This window comes from Sceloporus occidentalis, unplaced genomic scaffold (genome assembly GCF_023333645.1).
Source record: "Sceloporus occidentalis isolate IW3139 unplaced genomic scaffold, rSceOcc1.0.p SCAF_54, whole genome shotgun sequence".
In the NCBI taxonomy this organism is placed as follows: Eukaryota; Metazoa; Chordata; class Lepidosauria; order Squamata; family Phrynosomatidae; genus Sceloporus; species Sceloporus occidentalis.
The window spans coordinates 1,649,792-1,671,046 of record NW_028317034.1 but is presented as its reverse complement, the minus strand read 5'-3'; the positions used below and the strand labels follow the sequence as shown (position 1 = coordinate 1,671,046).

The window sequence follows — 21,255 nt, the reverse complement described above, 5'->3', positions numbered from 1 at the left end:
AGTCTTAAATATATACAATACAGTGAGTTTCAATGTGCATACAGTTTGTGGGCTTTAATTTGCAAGCATACACATGAGTCCAACAAAAACAAACCATAAAACAAAATAATCTCTCTTTCGAGAACTAACTAAACAGTTTTGTACTCCCAACCACAATTGGGATGGCCACATAATTTCCCCAATACAATAAACATATCATGCTTTTTAACACAAAGGTTTTTTAGAGCCTTCTCAGCACACACAAAGTTTCTAGCTTGCTGGTCCAATTGATTTATTAAATATAATGCCTTGAACTCCTATTAACCACAGAGAATCTACTGCATACCCCCCCCCCCTTGCATACCGATATGTAGAGAATCACACAGGGGAACTCTAGAGTCCCTTGAAGGATCTCAAGACATATTGCCAGAAGATGTCATCTGGATTTATGACACTGGCAAAAATAAACTCAGAGACTGACCCCTGTATTCATGTATGTATTTTTTCATGAAACACCCAATTTTGAAATGGCTTATGGTTGAAATTCTGAGTTTAGTGAAGAGATAGCCCACACTTAACTGATAAATGTAAATCCATATGTGTGAAAACCATACCTTGGACCATTTCTGTCAATGTTGACCATATTTGTAAAGGTAAGACTCAAAGCATTAGAAACAATATTTTCTTATGATTCATGTTGCACACCAAATGCTATTGATATATTTGGATCTTCTCTGGTAACATCAGTATAGTCTTTATCACAAGCTGGTGAATAAATATCCAGGAACATCAATGTATTGGTATCCTTCCATTCTCTATACTTTACCGCCGTTAATTCACCACCTTCCAGCAGCTGGTTGATTAAAGCCAAATCGTGTTCTTTGCACTTGTTAAGAAACAAAAAAAATGTCAGCCTCATTCTGAGGTAGCAAAAGGGACACTATAACATTCTTTTAATTCTAATTTAAAGAGGGAGTTTTTAAAGCAATTCCAGTGTGTAATTTAATCTTTATTGCCCAATAGGAGGAATATTTCCCAAGTATATGATGCATACTTGATACTTATCACACCTATAATGAAACAGGTACATTATAACCAAGAGAGATCAGTGGACTTACTTCCCTACTCTTTCCTGGTGATTTTTTGGAGCAAGAGATCAGGGGCTCTGCTGCTATAGATCACTTTACACTGCTCTGATATGTTGAGCTGAGCCTCACTAAACTGACATTAGAAGTTAATTAGAATGTAATGGCACAGTGCAAGTCACAGTATATTTTTATTATTGGGTTATCCTTTGGGTAGAGTAAATGTGTAAAAGAAGATAGGTTAAAGGCTGGAAATGTGGCACACAAAGGCTGAGACTGAAGGGTACTTGGGATGAGTAAAAAATGATATATGGAGAAGTGACAGAGGATAGAAGAAAAAAAGCTATAAAAAACAGTAGTAAAAGATCTGATTTGGTCGTGGGAGGTGTGCGGAGTAATCAAGAGCAAGGACAAAAGTGGAAGTGAGAACATGGAAATGAGATGGCGGAAAGAGAGAAATTGAAAAAGACAAAAGTTCAAAGTGATACACGTTATAATTACTCATGAGAGCTCATAAATATAGTGATGTACCAGTGGTTGACCTGTTTTTTTCCCCAATGGATGACTTTATTTGGAAACAATAGTTGGCAAATGTGGATACCTACTTTTAGTGTGCTATTCAATGTCCTGATCTTATGAAGTTTCTCATTGATTGATGGGTTTTTACAACGTTTTATAAACGACTTTCTTAGTTCTTTCTTAGATGATGGCCGTCGTTCTCCAATGGGGGACAGGCTTGCTTGCTCTAAAGATTTATAAAGTCTTTCCATTTCATCATCATTATCTGAAAATTACAGTAGATATTTAAAGCATAGAATTAAAATTGGATATTTTCATGTTTTAAATCTGAAAATAAATTGATCTTAGGCAACATTTGAGAATAAAAATAACAATAAAAATATCACAGCACATGACTAATTCTTGACGACAACTACTTGCATGTTTACCCATTATGACCTTCAGGAACATGATGGTCATTTGTAATTATGGTGTGTTTGTATAGAAAGTGACTACTTCAGACATGCAGATGAACACATCTAGGAGTCTTATTCATAATATCAGATCAAGCACAAAATTGCAACAACATATAATATACACAGTACATATATATATATTATACACACCGATCAGCCATAACATTATGACCACCTGCCTAATATTGTGTAGGTCCCCTTTGTTGCCTCCAAAACAACCCTGACCTTTCGAATCATGGACTACACTAGACCTCTGAAGGTGTGCTGTGGTATCTGGCACCAAGACATCAGCAGCAGATCCTTTAAGTCGCGGAGGTGGGGTCTCCATGGATGCATCCTGGTGCCATGTGTTCTCCAGGTAAGCAACGCACACTCAACAGACCACCCATATAATGTAAAAGAAAATGTGATTCATCAGACCAGGCCAACATCTTCCATTGCTTAATGTTGCAGTTCTTATGCTTACCTGTCCATTGTAGGTGCTTTTGGCAGTGGACGGGAGTTAGAACGGGCACCCTTACTGCACCCTTACTATGCAGCCCCATATGCAACAAACTGCGATGCACTGTGTGTTCTGACATCTTTCTATCAGCAATTTTAGCTACAGTAGCTCATCTGTTGGATTTGGGCAGCCTTTGTCCCCCACATGGATCAATGAGCCTTGGCCACCCATGATCCTGTCAGCGGTTCACTGCTTTTTCTTTCTTGGAACACCCCACAAGAACTGCATTTTGCAGATGCTGTGACCCAGTCATCTAGCCATTACTATATCGCCCTTGTCAAAGTCGCTCAGATCCCTACGCTTGCCCATTGCTCCTTCTTCTAACATCAACTTTGATGTCTTACTGCCTAATTATTAGATTATTAGTGTTATTCACTTCACCTGTCAGTGGTCATAATGTTATGGCTCACAAGCATAACATAACCTTTGTTTGCCAATTAGTACTAAATGTCAAGATCACAGAACCAATTCAGTGGATAAGTATTGCCAATTCTTGTTATGGAGGAGCCAGTACACCCCAAAATAAGAACAGCTCTAGGTACATGTACAACTCAGCATTACTACTATACATGTCAAAGGAAATTATATGCCATAACGGAATATGCATGAGGCTGTCACATAGACAAACAGCAAGGCCAACCATGTCATTGGTATAAATGAAAACAATTTCTATGTAGGGTAATTTTTTTTATTTCTTATATAGGATTGTTATTTGACATGCTGGTATAATACTGGCTAGATGGTGAACTTTATTCATTATTGTTATGTGGAGCTTATAGTTTCTGGTTTAAAGTTACTATTAAAAAAAAGTAATAATACGTTTTGAATAAAACACATTTCATTTAGCTCTTACCTTTAAATGTTCTTTGCACTGATCCACTTACACTGTAGTTCTCTGAAGTGTCATCTTTACTGTGTATACAACGCAAAGTTCCATCAATGGAATTTACTTCTTTTTTCTCTTGCACTAAAATTACTCTTTCTATTTCTGGTCCCGATAAATTTGCTACGGTATGAAGATCACATTGTTTTTCATGTTCCGTTGTTGATGACACAGATTTAATAACATGGGAACTTTTATTCATGGCTAAGCTTAGATCTGATGACATGTAGGAGTCTTGAAGAGTCTGTAAAAATTAAAAATTAACATTGAGGTTGTAAAAATGCTTCCCATACAAAACCACATATACATTATATTAGTATAGATCTTAAATGCTGCCTTTACTGGATTCCTTTTTGCTTTAAAGTGATTTCTTCAATAACCCTCAGTTAGTTTATTGTACAGAACTGACTAGCTGCTCAAAAATGCCCCCCACTCATGTAAGAAATAATGATTCTCAAATCTAATGCTGCAGCCTCTTTTTATGCTAGCAAGAAATGCTTTAAATACACCCAGCTGTTAGGGAATGCAGACAGATTAATTGATATTAAACATACTGAGTCAGTGGGTTTGTGTTGTGCAGTACATGAGGAGGATGAGATCTCTGTTGTTGCGTCTTGATCATCTTGTTCACTTTCGCTCCAGCAATCTATAATATGAACACAAAAGCCCATTGTGTTATCAGACTGACATTCAGCAAGATCCCACATATGTAGTGTCATCGCTTGTTGGTGGTATATATTATTTCACCTCAACTCCACAAAGTTTTTTTTAATTGCCTTATTTCTATAAAATCTTTTTTTAATAAAAAACGTTAATAATGTATATGTCTTGAATGTTTTATTTGCAAGAAGTTCATATTTTTAAAGCAAAACTGGTGTAATTGGAGCAAAATCAACAGAAACATCCCTATGTTTCTATGGTACAAATATACAATTTGCAGAAGAACATCCCAGTTTTGCCTTTATAAATATGGCTCAATACACCTCAAAATATGGGACATTTATACAGTGATTCAGGTAGATAGATATCATTTTTACATTGTTAGACTAATCAGTGATTATAACAACCACCAGTATAAACTGTCTTTACAAACCTATATAGTATATTGGGGGTTTTTTTCCATTTAATCTGATCATATATCTTGTATTGTCTTGTCCTCTATATGTAATAGTCTACCAAGTGTACCTTGGATCAACAAGTACTAAATAAATATTAATCCCTACACTATCATACATAGTCATCTGTTCTGCTTCATTAAAAAAGTATCTAGGCATTTCTCAATACAAGTGTTCTTTTTATATATACTTAATGTCAACTTCAAGGCAACGAGTGCAATAATTCTAACACAATGCCACCATACAGTTAACAAGTATAACAGAGAAAATTATATAAGACCCACACACTACAATATTGCTGTGATTTAATATACTGTACGGGTCACGAGGATCTTATCTGTATATAAGTATATACTAAGTATAATAGTTCCTCTGGGACCAGTATGACATGTTTGCTCTATAGCTGATACAAGATGAAAAAGTATTAGTACCTTTACATATTTCAAAATTAATTATGTGTTAATAAAGCTGCCTAACTAATTTGTTTATGTGAAAGCTCATACTAGAAACCTTACCTTCTTCTTTTTTCTGTTCCACTGGCTGAGCAATTACAGCTAGTCCCAATTTATTTAACCACCTACAGAGATATAAAAGAAATATATATGGAAAAGGATAATACTAATGTCCTTCATCAAGTAGTTAAACAGCATGGTTTATTATAGAATATATATATATATATATATATATATATATATAACAAAAAATATAAGCTTGAAATTATTACTAGATTATTTTAGGACTCCAATTCATGCGTCTTTTACCGTATTTTATTTTTTCTCTCCCTTAATGTTGTATTTATGGTTAATGTATTTATGGTAAACTTGATAACAAGTAATGCATCATATAACAAATTGGATTTACAGAAACATTAGGTGATCAAGTGAGCATAGTGATACTGGCTAGGATCTCATAACTAGGAACACGGAGATATTAAATTAATTTCTCTTGAAAACACTGAAACTGTAAAATTATTTGGACCATCTAGGCTGTCCACTTTTCAACCAGCCTCAAGATCTCAGACCTTACTTCGTGTTTAGACTAGACTCATGTTCTGGTCAACCTTGCACATACACAATCTTGTGATCTTTTGGTATAGCTTTGGGTTTGCGAGCACAGCTTGATAAGGTAATTAATACAAAAATAAGCAGCACAAACAAAATTAACATTTAAAATAGATACAGTGAGGTTTGATATACTGTGCTTAGACAATATCAATTTAAAGGGCAACATTTTGAACACATTTGACAAAAACTTTGGAAATTAAACACTGTATATTGATATTTGTACTTCCAGGAGAGAGGGCCTAAACCAAGATTGGTTTATGATTCATTATGAACTTTTGTAATTAGATTCAGTGATGTATCTGTTTTTGTTGACCTGGGCTCCAGTAATCTTATGTAGCTGCAATTTATCACAAGGATCCAACTTTTATGTTAATCCTCTCAACCACTGTCTCTTCCTATTCATGTACTATGTATTTAATGCTCCTTGCTCCATAGTCTGACATTCCATCTGAAGAACAAGCCTCATAGTACCCAAAACATATGTAACTTTAAAAAATGTTATGTTTGCCAAATAAACACACTAATACACATACACACACCCTCACACACAGTCACACAAACAGAAAAACATATTTACACAAACAGACAAACACAGTCACAGACACATATCTAGTGCTGGCTGGATATGAAAGAGGGCCTCGGCCTATCAGGATGGGCTTGTGAACCTTCAGCCATTGAAGAGAGTTCTTTTTGAGGCTGCCCTGGACTCAATGTCCCATTAGGTGACTGTCCCGGGCAAGATGGGATATGTGGAAACCCTAATTTTGAATTGACAGCTTTCAATTGAGTGTGTAGCCAATGCAAATCTTGTCTGCCCACAAAACATAAACAGAAGGATGGGTTACTGAAACTTACTTATTCATTTCTTCTCTGTTCTCAGCAGCAAAATAAAAGGTCTTGATTTGTGGGTGGGTGATTTTTATTGCACTAAAATTGAACACAACACATATAAATAGTGAGGACATATTCCACTAACCACTGAAGCATCTTATTTATTATTGATAAAGATCAAATATAATAAAAAGCAGTGAATCAAAACTACCTCACAAACCACTGTTTGGCATAGAACCAAGTCCCATACATTTACGAGTTACTTTCTCAGTGTCCAGCTCTTGTAACGTGGATGCTACATACCACCAAGAAGCAAAGACCAATAGACAGGTCAAATATAATTAAGTTAATTTCATAAAGTAATAAACCTATTGGTTAATAGCATGCCTTGAGACTTTCAAGTCCTCTCACATTCAGGAATAGTGCTTTGTTGATGAGTTAAGGATACCCACAAAGATAGAGCAAGACCTAGCATATGCAAATTGTGGCAAAGGGAGCAGACAGTGGGTATAGCCAAAAAATACCATCTCCACCTAGGAATGGTACACTTAAAGGCCAAGTAAACAGCTGTGATTCCTAAGGCAGCCATGCTAAACTCACAGTGCCTCCACTTATGGTTTTAGAAGGGATGACTAATTCCAAAGAGATAAAAATCTCCGATTGATCTCAAAACATCATGTACAACAGATAATCATGTACAGCATTTTTAGATTATTAAATTTTTGTGTGAAACGCCCCAAAATGGTTTGTGAAGTGGCCTAGGCATGGCAGAAAGCCAGCAAAATGTTCTATTTTAGGCTTAGGTCGCAGGTCCAGTAGGGCAGCAGGGTGACTGCTGCAAAACTGGGGGCAGATTACCTTCTTGGTCGATGAAGCCATGCAGTGTGCTTCTGCTCAATGCAATATATATATATATAACCTCTATAATAAGACATACTTGGTTAACTAACTCAGTAATGTAGTATGTCACTGCATCAGAGCACAGCATCAGAGCTCAGCCTATGGTTTACAATGCACAGAGCGTGACAGAGTATGAACAAATATAATCCAAGAGGAAAAAGCCAACATAGAGAGTTCAAGAGAAAAATCTAAAAGCGGCATGTAGGATTTTCTTGGTTGCGGTTGGATAGTCTCCCTATCTCTATGGGAGAGTGAAAGGAAGGGGGAATAAATGATATTTCTATTGTCGCATGCTATATTATCTAGCGTAGTAAAAGGCATAGTGCATTATTGGGACAGGAAGGATAAAGATATCATAATCCTAGTGTTCAGTGTATGACGCCCATGGTAACCACTATTGTTTTATTAACTTACTTCTTTTTTTTGCATTCACTTGCTGGGTTCACAATAAAGTCTGGAAGATTGATAAATCCTTCTGCTTTTTCGGCCTGTCACAGAAATATTTATGTTGATTAATCACATACAAAAAAGTAACTATCAGTCCAGAGAGACATTTTAAAATATTTTATTGAAGATATAATGTTATGTATGCATTAAACTTTAAAATGGCACATACGCACATAGTGGAAAAACTTTGGAAAAATACAATATGTAAAGCTAATCTACCTTCTGATCTGCGTACAAGACTATAACTTGATTTTGGTTACATACGAATCTTTGATTAGAACATTTAATAAAAAGGCTGAAAGAGTCGTAATTGGTCGTGTCTTAGCATGTCATGTGACTAGTTCTATCTGGCAAGCCGCTGCCCTTGCAGTTTAGTATAAATTTATATATTTAGTATATAGAGTTTTCACCCTGAGGTGAAGATGGCTACAAAACTTATAAATTGCACCAAAGAGGAACATTAACATTACCCTTTACTAGGACTAAGAGGTCTAGCCCAAACTCTGAAACACAGCCCCAGACCATGATCCCCATACCTGGGAACTTCTGGGCTCCAGCTACCCAGACCCTTCCCTTGCGGGACGCGGTCGTGTGGGTGGGAGTCCCCACTGACGTCAGTGGGAAGTCCCACTGACATCAGGGGCATTCCTGCTGACGTCGGGGGAGTTCCTGCCGATGGCAGCAGGAAACACCCCCATTTAAAGGGAAAATAAGCAGGGAGCGTTTCAAGACCCCGCTCCCGTGACCCGGAGGATTCGGGTCTTGACCCAGAGAAGCGATGCTTCACCTGGCAGTCTCCGGGCAAACCCAGAGAGTTCCCAGGTCTGATTATCCCTCCTCCATTAAACTTTCAATAGGCATGTTCATGGTACCTGACAAACCCAGATTCATCCATCAGACAGTGAAGTGGAATTTATCACCCCAGATAACACATTTCCAATGCTCCCTGAGTCCACTGGTGGTGTGCTTTACTCTACTCCACATGCACAGTGAGTGATGCTACAGGGGACAGGTGTTTTTTTTACATGCTACGCACTTCAGGACTCAGCAGCTGTGCTCTGTGAGTGTGCATTGCCTACCGCTTCTTGGCTGAGCTGTTGGTCCCCCTAGAAGCTTCAACTGCATAATAATGTTTCAGCAGATTTAGTAGGTCAAAAATTTTACAAGAGAGAGAAAAAGCATTAGTAAGTATGTGATAGTAATGGGAGTAATGCTGCACCATTGTCAATGTCATGTTCAGTGGTGAAAGTTATGCTGTACCACCATCATTGGTACAGCATAACTCCTATAGCTTTATACTGAGCCAGACATTGATGGTGATAACATAACATTGACAGTGGTACAACATAAAGCCTATCACTGTCTACTGAGCCTATCACATCAATATATGGGTCAGTATATATTGAGTTATATATATAGGAGTTATACTGTACCACAGTCATCGTCTGCCTGAGTATAAAGTGATAGGGGTTATCCTGAACCACAATGTCTGGCTGAATGTATAATGATACCACTTAATTGTACCACTGTCAATGCCTGGCTTAGTATATAGTGATAGGTGTTATGCTGTACCAGCATAACCACTGTACCATGCTGTATGACTGTTAATTTCTGGCTCAGTATTTAATGATAGCAGTTAATGATAGCAGTTATGCTGTATAACTGTAAATGTCTGGCTCAGTATATGATAGCAGTTATGCTGTACAACCATCAATGTCTGGCTCAGTATATAGTTATAGGAATTATTCTTTACCATATCTGTTCAGTAAATGTTATTTATTTAAATTATTTTTAAGCTACTGTTTTATTTTTTCAGGTTTCTAGTTTTTCCAGTTGGCATACAGTTTACGGATTTTTTGCAATAAATATTCCTGCCAACATTAATGTTTTGCGAGGATCTTTTCATTTTAAAGTAGGGGTGGTGGGCGCCACATACAGGATCCACCCCAGGTGCCAAATACTCTAGGTACACCCCTGACTTGTCGCAAAGGTTTGCAACACATTAAACTCACTGAGCTGTTCACTACAACTCATTCTACTGTTAAAGTTTGTCTAAGAAGATGGCATGCCTATGTACTTGATGTTATATACTTGTTAGCAATGGGCGTTGCTGTAACAACAAAACCCCAAAATTAGGAGACAAGTCCACATAGTTTTGGTCATATAGATTTATGTGTATTTGTGTGTGCGTGTGTGTATACTCAACTAAAAGTAATTAATAAATAAGTAGCACTAGGTTAAAAGTTAAAGCACAACTGTTCTACTTAAACTTTTGATAAGGGATTTAACAAAAAAATTGTGGTTTAATTATTATTAAAATAACCAGAGGCATTAGATAAGAGATAAGCAAATATCAATTTAAAATAAAGCATATTATTATGCATTATTACTCTTGTGCTCTTGTTGCTGCCAATAGAAAAATAAATTCCAATTTTGTATGTTAGCTGTAACATACACTGACAGAAACTGTTGAAAAGTGCATATATTTTCCCATAAACAGACAAATTCAAGCACATATTGTAAATATATATATGTGGATTTTTTTTTTGCCCCTTTTACATTTCTTCAACTTTTGCTTTCTTGCCATACTTAAATGTTACAGATCATCCACTTAATTTTAATATGAGACAGACAATATGAGTAAACACAAAATGCAGCTTTTAAAAGATCAGATTTCATCAAAACCTATATCACTCATGTCAAAAGGTTCTATTTAATTGTTTAGATTCAACAGGGCTGACAGTAATAATGCCTGTGTGTCTACCAAATTATGAATTAAATCTGGTTGATTTTTTACATAGGGCAAGGTAGGGTTAGATAGATTTTTTCCTTCTATACATATGACACATATGCAAAAAAAAAGAAATCTGGAAGGAGTGAATACAGCTGCGTGATATATTTAAATTGACAAAAGTATTGAGACACCTGACCATTACACCAACAGGGACTTTTATTACATTGCATTCTATATACATAGACATTAATATGTAGTTGGTCCTCTATTTGCAGCTATAATTGCTTTCACTCTTCTGGGCTTTCCACAAGATTCTGTAGTGTTTTATGTGTTTATGACCATGAAACTGGGGGTTAAGAGGAAATGAGGGGGGTGATACAGAGGCCACTGGATTTGTAAAGGGTATACAAGTTACAGGGGGTTAGTGACTCATCCTCTTTTGATCATTTGATTATTGAACATGCACATCCACCCTGGTAATTGGTGGGTTAATATGTTTTATTTTGTCACAGCTAGTGTTCCGGTGGTGAATGAGTGGATAAATAGAAGTGGAGGGGAGGTGTGGGTCAGGTTATTATCTTTTATTTATATAGCACCAACAATTTATGTAGCGCTTCTTACAATACATGTATTCAAGGGGTATGACAAGACTAGAAATGACAGACTAAGACATATCGATACATTAGGTGGATAGAGCCCTACTTGCAAGTTTACAATCTGAAGGTAAAAGGGGGGTCACTTTAACAGCTAAGCAGCAGGTGGCAATAGTTGGTAGGTTTGGTACATGTGGAGCCCTCTGAGCAGGGGATACGCAGCCAGGGGGTTGTATGGACTGGTGTTAGCTACATGTGACAGGATTCTCCCATCAGGTGTTATTGTTTACTCTTAGCCAGGGTTATAACGTTATGGTGTTATTATATTTATCCACTCATATCAAAGATTTATGTCTTCTCTAATTCATGTTAATAAAACTGTGGCCTTCTCAATCCAGTAAAGGTTGTGCAGTGTCGTTTTTTCATTCTTACTAGACAAAGTGGCGATAGATCAGTTTTGAGTCCCAGAGGCCAGGCAGTAGTCCTGTTTCTTGGCACAGCAAAGTAGTACATTCATAACAAGTGAACTGGTAGCATTACACTAAACTAGGTAGACATCAATCCTTAGCTAGATCATTGTATTCTAGAATTTTGCTTTACACACATTACCAGATGTGCTGTACTGAATTAACTCTCCCATGTCTTCCTCTCTTGTCACTCTTAAAACTCCCATCAGAGGTGGTCTACAACCCAAAGGTCCACCAGATTTTTTTAAATGAAATCCACAGAAGATTTTAATGCATTATTTATATGATACTAACAAGTTATAGCCAAAATTGATCACTATAAATAACTTTAAAAGGCATTGAAAGCAAAACATAATTTAGCTGTAGCATTCGGAAAGTTTTAGATGAGAATTACAAGGAGATGCTGACTAACAACTAACTATTCTATAATGTAAAAAAAATCTGACTTTCCAACAGCTTTGATTGAAACGCAAAACTGATCTTTGAAAATTACTTATAGGGATACCCGGGAACTTCTGGGCTTCCCCTGCAGGATGCGGCCAGGACTGTCCACTGACGTCGGTGGGAGTTCCCGCTGCCATCGGGGGCGTTCCCGCTGCCATCACCGGGAAACATCCCACATTTAAAGGGAAAAGGGGCGGGGAACAGGGCATGTCAATACCCCGCTCTATTCTGGGTGGTGGCTATATTTATGAAATTGCAAGTAAGGCTAACATGTTCAAATTAGTGCAATGCAGGGGAGCAACTGCGAGCCCATCCCCTTGCCAGCTGATGAAAAATAATTTAGTTTTTCAATGCTGTAATGTTGTTTTTTGACTAATGTCAAATTCAAGGTATAATTCCATATAATGGAAAGAGAGATAAAAAAAAAAAAAATGTTTTTAATGCATTTGCCTACGATGTACAAAATCAATACCATGATAACAAAAATGATATGTATTTATTCCAATTTGAATGTTACCATAGATACCTCCTTGCAATGTTTTATGCATTATGTTCCTAGACACACTCAGAGGAATGTACAATTGTACAAAGAATATACCATATTTGCTTGATTATAAGACAACCCTGATTATAAGTCAACCGCACAAAATTTTAATATTAATTTAGAAAAAAGAAAAAAACCTGAATATAAGACTACCCTATAGAAAAAAAGTTTTACCAGTAAATTCTAATTAATGTAAACTATTTTTTCATATTTAATATTTCTATGATTGAGAAAAATTATTTTTTTTGTTTTTATTTTCTTGTATTTGCCAACTTGCCCCAGATATGCCTTATACCCCCTTATATGCCACTCTGCCCCTGATATGCCTTATATCCCGTATATGCCACTCTGCCCCCCCAGAAATTCCTTATACCCCCTATATGCCACTCTGCCCCAGATATATTTTACACCTCCCTATATGACAGTCTGCCTCGCTGATATGCCTTATACCCCCTATATGCCATTCCCCCCCGACTTACTGATACATCCCTAGTCTTGTCCCCGTGCTTCAGACTCCCTAGTGTCTAGTGGGGGCAGCCGGTGGATATCTGCGCGATGTGCGTAGAAAACCTCCACTTCCCATTAGTTCGATGATTAGAAGCCCCGGCGGAAGTGCCGGCAGCAGCGGAGGTTGTCTGCCCGCAGTGCGCAGATGTTCACTGGCTGCCAGAGAGATTAATTTACAAACATGACTGTTTATGTACATATTATTATGGCTTTTACGACTGTAGAACACTGTGATGATACTGTACTCAGCAAACACTCTGAGCTCCTGGGAATTGTTTTTTTTTTAGGTTAAGTAAGAAAAGCAGGAGACTTACTGTCCTAAAGAGGGATGCTTTCAAGAGTTGTGTGTATGGTTCTGGAGATGCTGGCACCAAAATATGAATAACAATCAGTGATGAATGAGTATTGATAACTGGAGAAAAACACATTGCAAGCAAAATATTTAAAATGTGAATACTCCTAGAGAACAGATTTAGAAAAGATATGTGAAAGAAGATTCATGTACAAAGTTTAAATTATACAGAACCCCGATCTCAACCTCATCAAACATCTTTGGGATGAACTGGAATGGAGATTGTGAACCAGGCTTCACAAATGTTCTACTGGATTTTTATGGAAATTTCCACAGAACCACTTCAAAATCTTGTGAAAAATCCTTCCCAGAAGAGTGGAAGCTGTTATAGCTGAAAAGGGGGGATACAGCTACATATTAATGTCTATGTATTTGGAATGTCATAAAAGTCCCTGTTGGTGTAATGGGCAGGTGTCCCAATACTTTTGTCCATATAATGTATATAGTAACCGACACATATTAATGGCAATGTAAGGTTAAAACGGTTAAAACAGAAATCCAAAAATAGCAGTGAGAGTTTGTATCCAATGAAAACCCCACTATTTTGTTGTTTAGGTGTCTATCAAGGCAAGTATGCGTAGGAAGCTCTCATTAAGATCTTTAAGTATAATCAACTGTGCGCGCAGAATCTTGTGTCACATCATCATAAAGCTCGTCTCTTAGCTACAAAGCTATCTTGGTGAGCCTTTATCAAGAGTGGAGGAGAGCCAACTGAAGCTAAGCTCAGTCTCCTCCACTCTTTTACAATATTTGTCCTTGTGAGTCTCTCTATAGAGCTTTATGTGCCTGGGAATCCCGATTAGGTTGTGCAAGGTTTACAGAGATAATGCTGTGCAACCAGCCTTCTCACACACCTCTACACAGTGAGATATTCACAGCACTCTATACAGGTAGGAGCACCCGTTAGAGACCAAAATAAATGCACTTTCTTTGCATAAGCCTCCAACTTCAACAGCTAGTCTTTGCCACCATTGCCCTCACACAACTGTCCTGTGCCTTCTTTGCCTCTTGCCCCACCCTTCCAACACACTTCATCTCACCCCACTTACACATCCATGCTCACGCACACAGAATTACACATCCATGCTCACACAAACACAGAATTAAACATCCATGCTCACATTCATACTCACACACAGAATTACATCCATGCTCACAGACACACACACAGAATTACACATCCATACTCACACACACGTACACATCCATACTCACACACACGTACACATCCATGCACACACACACACACAAGTACACATTCATGCTCACACACACAAGTACACATCCATGCTCAAACACACACACAAGTACACATCCATGCTCTCACATACATATATATATATATATATACAAACACATATACATATATCCCACCTCCCGCCACCGCTTACCTATCACTGTTCCTGCAGCTTTCTCTCTGGCCGCTTGTGCACAGTGTGCGAGCAGCCTCAGTTTCCCTGATACACTCCTGTCTCCCTGTGCCCTTTCAAAATAGTTTAGAAAGGGCCTTTTCCAAACCATTTTGAACCGGTACGAGGGGACAGAGAGAAGGGGTCTTAGGGGTCGCACCGGGTTCCCTAGAGCCACAGGCCCTGCCGCAGCTGCAACCTCTGTAGTTACGCTAGTGCTCAGTGTTTCATTTATTGTTGGTGTGGCAGTTGTGCTTAGGACCTACCTTAGTGGCGGCATATGATGTTGTACTCCTGCTTTTCACCTAAGAAGGACACATAGTGCTGGTACAGCAAACTATGGGATCTATGCATCAGAGATTAAGTAGCGCCCCAAGAAAACTTGCCACTCAACTGACTTGCTGCCCTAAGCCAGTATGAGCTCCTGAGTAAAGCTCTGTATTCCTCATCGTTTATGATGTATATTGGGTCTCTTTGTTAACAAAGTATAATTAGAAATGACCAACATAAAAAAAAAAAGTATCAGCATTTTAATCCAAATCGGATAGCATCAATATTTATATCAACAGCACAAAAACATTCCTGACTAAGTATACCAATCAAGATTAACATTTATTGTAGATAGTTTTAGTAAACAGATGGGCAAAGAACAGACTTATAATTGTGTTCACTTTCGTAACAAAATGCCACTAATCTTTTCATAAGATTTACAGTTCTCTACAACAATAATTTCAGCATACAGCTAAGACTCTGTGAACATCCCACTCAGTGTTTAAGATTAGATACACAAACAAATTTCTGAATTTATCTTATTTAGCCTTAATAACTGATAACAATGTGATGACTGGAATTAAACAGTGACTCACAACATGGAGTTTGGTAATCTTCGAAGCCAAGGACACTTTCTGAATTAATATAAATAGCCTCAAAATGTGGTATGCAACAATTATTTTGTATAATAATCAAGCCACTGTAAAGATTACCTAAACAGTTTGAGATATGTAAAGTGCAAACGATAACAGTGGTAGTATGATGCAGGATGGTGTGTCTTTTTTTAAATCCCATATTTTTGTAAAATTTCTTCAAAATATAACATGGTGGCACTTGTAGAATGTAAAATATACCTTGCGTTACATGCAAACTATATCAATGAAAAGTTGTCAGAGAGATAGGTTGGATTTACTATCACTTTCAGTTTATAGCATTCAAACACAGCTTCTAAGTTCCCTGCAGTGAATAAATGGTGGCTAAATTTCACACCATTTATGTAGAATCATTTTTTATGCATGTTTGCTTAGACAATGATCCTGCCAGATGGGGCCATTCTAGGCATGACCTACAGCAGCTCCCCATGACCCCTCCACCTCTGTGGTCAGGGTGTCCAGTACAATAAAAACTGCTGTGTGCCTTTAAGAAAAGGAGCCCCAGGACTTGACGTCCTTTTAATGGAGGCTGTGCTGAGCGGGCACAGTATCTAGAGCCAAAATAGGCCGGTTGGGGAGATTAAGGTTCTCCCTTGTAACTTGCCCATTGTGTAGTGTGACACTGGGTGGCTTAAGCGCCCGAGGGGGTGATCTGCATTGTGCCAGAATAAGAGCTCTGAGTAAAGGAGGTCTCAGCCAATCAGGAGAAAATTCTCACCTCTACTGATTGGCTGAAAGTTTAGAAGCCTCTCCTGATTGGCTTGGCCCCTCCTTTAAACAAAGCTCAGTGTAAGCTGCAGCAATATATATGTTGTAAGTATATATAAATAACATGATTTCCAAGACTTCCTAATAATTTACATAATATAAAATGTTATGTGTATGTGGCATTGTGTACGAAAGTGAATCAGTGTGTATGTGAGTTAATATACGGCTGTGTGTGCAATCTCATCCACTCCATACTGTGTCCCAGAATAACGGAAATAAAATGTGGTCACCCAACCTGGACCTAGTTTACCTAGGCTAGGATACATCATTGCTTTGGACTATGCTTTACAAAAACAAATGAACATTTCAGCCCCTTCCAGGAATTTCTATAAGCCTCTCTAACTGGCCTTGCTCTTGTTACTTATTCTAACCTGAAGGGATATTGCAATAATAGTTTACACAGTTAGAGAAGGCATGTTTGCAAGTTAGTTATGCCATGATAGCTTCTTTGGAGACAGAAACTATGTTCTGATAGCTATGTTAAACTATACAAAATTGATTTCTAAAGCTACGGAGGTGATAAGTATCTACAATAAAACTAATATCAACAAAGATTTAAATAGTATATAAGCTTACTTGACATTGCATACTTTTTCTTTGTAATACAATTTTCAGTTATAGAATTACTTTTGTCTTCAGGTTTGACTGGTTAAGACATCCATTATTTTATGTTTTTCTGTAATGGTTTTTATTGAGGAATACCAGAAAACTTGTAAGGAAGCAGATACTGTCAGACAATTAATATAATGTCTTGAGGCCATTTTCAGACAATGCATGTAATATTTCATACTTGGCTGGCAACATATTTATGTTATTTTGCATAATCACGTGATACATTATACCGATGAAAAATAACTTGCTTACCATTTGATTTGTGTACCAATAAAGGCAGGAACCCTTCAGCACAGCCCAAATTTTTTTCCACTTATTGACCAGAAAGGATTTTTCTTTTTTCTTATACATCCACCCTTGGCAGTCAGCATTTCCAAGATCCTTACATGAAATCCTTCTTCGGCTCATACTGAAAATGCTTCCTACATATTTAAATAAATATAAAGGTAATTTAAGTGATAATATCCATAAGTGTCCCTCCTAAATAATCCTCCCTTAAGTAGGCAAGTAACCATTTCAAGGTAACATGCAGATAGTATCTGGTTTATCTTGATAAACAAAGTGGTAAAATGTAATCACTTCATATGTTAAACCTTTTTTAAAGAAATTGTAGCTACTAGTAGCTTAACTTTTTTTGTCAACAGGATATCTTATATTTTAGGTAGTAATAATAAACACCGCACTGTGACAATGTCAAACATAAATTGTAATATGTAATATCAAATTAAATATCCTTATTTTGTTCCCTGGGAAACGTCTACAATATATATATATATATATATATATATATATATATATATATATATATATATATATATAAAATTTTAAAAACATATGCCATAGTATGCCCTCAGTGTGGTAAATTTGCTTCACACAGATCTTTGGTTATGTATTATATATTTAAATGATAAGAAGAAGAAGAATGGCACCTATTGTTATAATCTTAGAAAATTAAGCCATTATCTAACACAGATAAGATTTTCTATAATCATGATGTTTTTCAAAATTACTAAATGCTTTTGCAATAATAAAAGCAGATATATAATAAATGTTTGCATTGATGGTCAAAATATTCAATAACTACTTTTCCTGTTTACAGCGGAGCACTGAGGAAATTCCATACTCCTTGACAAAAACAAAGCGATGCATAATCAGCATAATAATAACTAGTAAGATGTTTGCAACTTCAATTTACATTGCAAATCCAAAGAGTTTGGAAGTTAACAGAAACTATAATTCAGTTTTTCCCGCAAATGTACTCAAACTGTAATGTACTGAAATATTACACATTCTTTAATTTCCATGAAACAATTCATACATAATAGCACCAAGGGGCAGGTTTTAGTATTATTTAACTGAAAATAAAAATACATAGAAATCTGTGGAGAGTTACATTACCTCTGGATTTCGTGTTCAGCTTCGGACGCAAGGAAACCTACAGTCAGGAAATGAAAAGAGGAAAGCAAGAGAGAGGAAATTTCTTATTGTGAACATACACCAAGAATGGAAGAGGCTGGAGTTAAATAGGAGGGTCTATTTGAAAGCCTGATTATACCACAAGCACTGCATGAAAAAAAGGGAAGCGTTCTGCTCTAAAATAAAACCGCTTTACTTGCAGTTAATGTGTGAAGATAGGCATTATTAAATCCCACATTGTGAATAATGCACAAGTGCCCAGAAATGTACAGCAGAGTTTGAGAAAGAACGCTTGAATGAACAAATATACAAACCATTGTTAATTCACCCGGTCAAAACCACAACAGAATGACAACACATTAGAATGAATGTTCCAGTGAAAGGAAGAAAAAAAACCTTATTTTTTCTGCACACACTGTCATACGGATATAGCAAATGCATGCGCCAAGGACAGAATTATAAAAACAGATTTAGGATATGTAAAGTTATTTTTTGTTTTGATTTAATATCGCCATACAGATATGGTAACAATATTTATGTATGATATGTATCACTCTACATTGCTTTTTCTGCACTTTTTAATTTAAAGATTACTTTTTCTAGAAAACTTAGCCCTATATGGTGTTCCAAAATTCTATCCATATAGGCAAGCCATCCATATACCAGATTAATTCCACCCACTGTTGAATTGTTGGGTTTATTTGCATTATATACTGTAATTTACAGGAACAAAACAAGTGTACAATCAATGTCCACAGTGGCAGTGTGCTGTCTTAGGTATGCATGTGCCCTTGTTTATAGAACCTGAATCTGGGTATGCTAAATAGGCAGCTGCCATGGAAAGCGACTGGTGAAATTGTAGGTTAAACGTTTTTCTGTACAAGCTATCTAGGACTCAGAAATCCTAGAAAGGGGCATGGTTAACTTAAATTTCTGCTGAAATCTTTGTCGTATCTTGGGAGTAGCAGATTCTGTGTTTGGGAAACAGAAACAGCACTATAAGTTCATAGGTTGGTTTGAGAACCCATGAAGAAAATAGCAGTTATTGGAATAAAGAAACAAAGAAGGCACATGGAGATGTTTCCATGAAAAACCCAGGCCAACAATTTATGTTATTGCTTCTTATTTCATGTTACTGCATTTTATGTCAACAGGTAATGCATGCATTAATTGGACCTTTATGTTGTATCAGTAATCTAAAGCATAACCATATATATGTATATTGTGTACACTCCTCACACATATCACCCCCAAAAACTAATATTGTAAGGAAGTTAAAATTTCTAACACCAGGACAGGCAATATGATTTTAGGATTATCTACTTTTATTTTTCAGTAAAGGAAATTCAACTTAGTTTAAGATAGTTTATGTAATTGCTTGTTATTTTATGTTACTGTGTTTTATGTCAACAAGTATGCATGCATTCATTGGTCCTTTATGTTGTAAGAGTTAACTACAGCTTAACCATATATATTTTTTGTAGACCTCTCTGCAGTATATGTAATGTATATACCCACAAAATGTAGTCTATATCCTAACAATATATTGTAAATCTATATATCATCTCATTTTTTATTTTTGACTATTTTTAACGTAATCCATTTTGGATTGTCCATACAGTTGACCTCTGAAATGTGTTTGTGTAGTCAGCAGACTTTCTAGGCAGTGATTATCAAAAGAACCTTTGTGCTAGACTCACACTGGTGCCAGTTATCTAAAAAATATATTTCCCCAAGTCATTTACTAGTTATCATTACTGTTTTAGCTTTAATTACCTAAAGTGATAAGGTGGAGACGGCCATCATATGGGAAAACTCTACAGATTTTCCAGGATGTTGCCACCCCTTCCCTTCAAATATAGAAAAACATATGACTGAACTATCATATCAGGAGTAATGTCATTATATTATAAGAGAATTTATGGGAAACTAAAAGTATTTTTTCTCTAATTTAACTGGCTGCTGTCTTAAACAGGTCATGTGACATTAATCAAAATTCCCTAGTAACAAATGCTTTGGCTTGGCTTAACATAGGGACATTACAGTACCATTCAAAGAGTGGGTTGGGATATGGAATAATGTAATTTTTTGTATAATTGCTGTATAAATATTTAAACATTTGCATTTTCTAAGTGACTGCAGTAGGAAACAAACATAAATTACCAGTAAGTATCTACTAAGAGATTCAGATATTACATTAGAATCACTGACACTTTTATTATATATACACTTAACTGATTGAAATGTTTTCTTAGGCATTGTATACTAAAGACCACATATGAAAGAGCAGGCAACATTTATGGCTGCCAACAAAATACTGTTTGTTTTTTTACAACTCAAGTAAAGCTTGATCAATTTCTCAAGAGTAAAAAAAAGTGCCACTTTAATCCCCATCCCAGAGGTATGAAGGGGTATAGTTGGGGACAATCATCAAGCCCCTCTTGGTTTACAAGGAGGCCTTGGGAGCCCAGTTTATTTTTTTTCAAAAGTATTTCAGTTTTTTTATTTTTGTTATATTTGCTCACGGGAAGGAGGTGGTGACTGGCAAGTCACCTTACGTGACTCTCTGGTAATATCATGGCTGCTCACAAAGTGTGTGAGCAGCTGTAGAGATAGACTGCAGGAAATAAAACAGTGTGGGGTGTGCTATGTGAGGTGTAATATGTAAAGTGTGTGTGTGTATGTACAGCTGTGTAAAAGAAAGTG

General features: G+C 36.6%; 1 protein-coding gene across 1 annotated transcript; it reads right to left on the bottom strand.

Annotated features, from left to right (window-relative positions):
• Positions 1-664: 664 nt before the first annotated feature.
• On the bottom strand, positions 665-17,544 carry LOC149288020 (interactor protein for cytohesin exchange factors 1-like). The gene is made up of 8 exons (XM_089492157.1): positions 17,386-17,544; positions 7,748-7,821; positions 6,458-6,529; positions 5,054-5,115; positions 3,978-4,069; positions 3,394-3,667; positions 1,670-1,848; positions 665-865 (listed from the first exon to the last, which is right to left on the bottom strand). Exons 1-8 carry the CDS (start codon positions 17,539-17,541, stop codon positions 665-667), a joined length of 1,110 nt encoding a protein of 369 aa, XP_089348283.1. The 5' UTR covers positions 17,542-17,544.
• Positions 17,545-21,255: the final 3,711 nt, after the last annotated feature.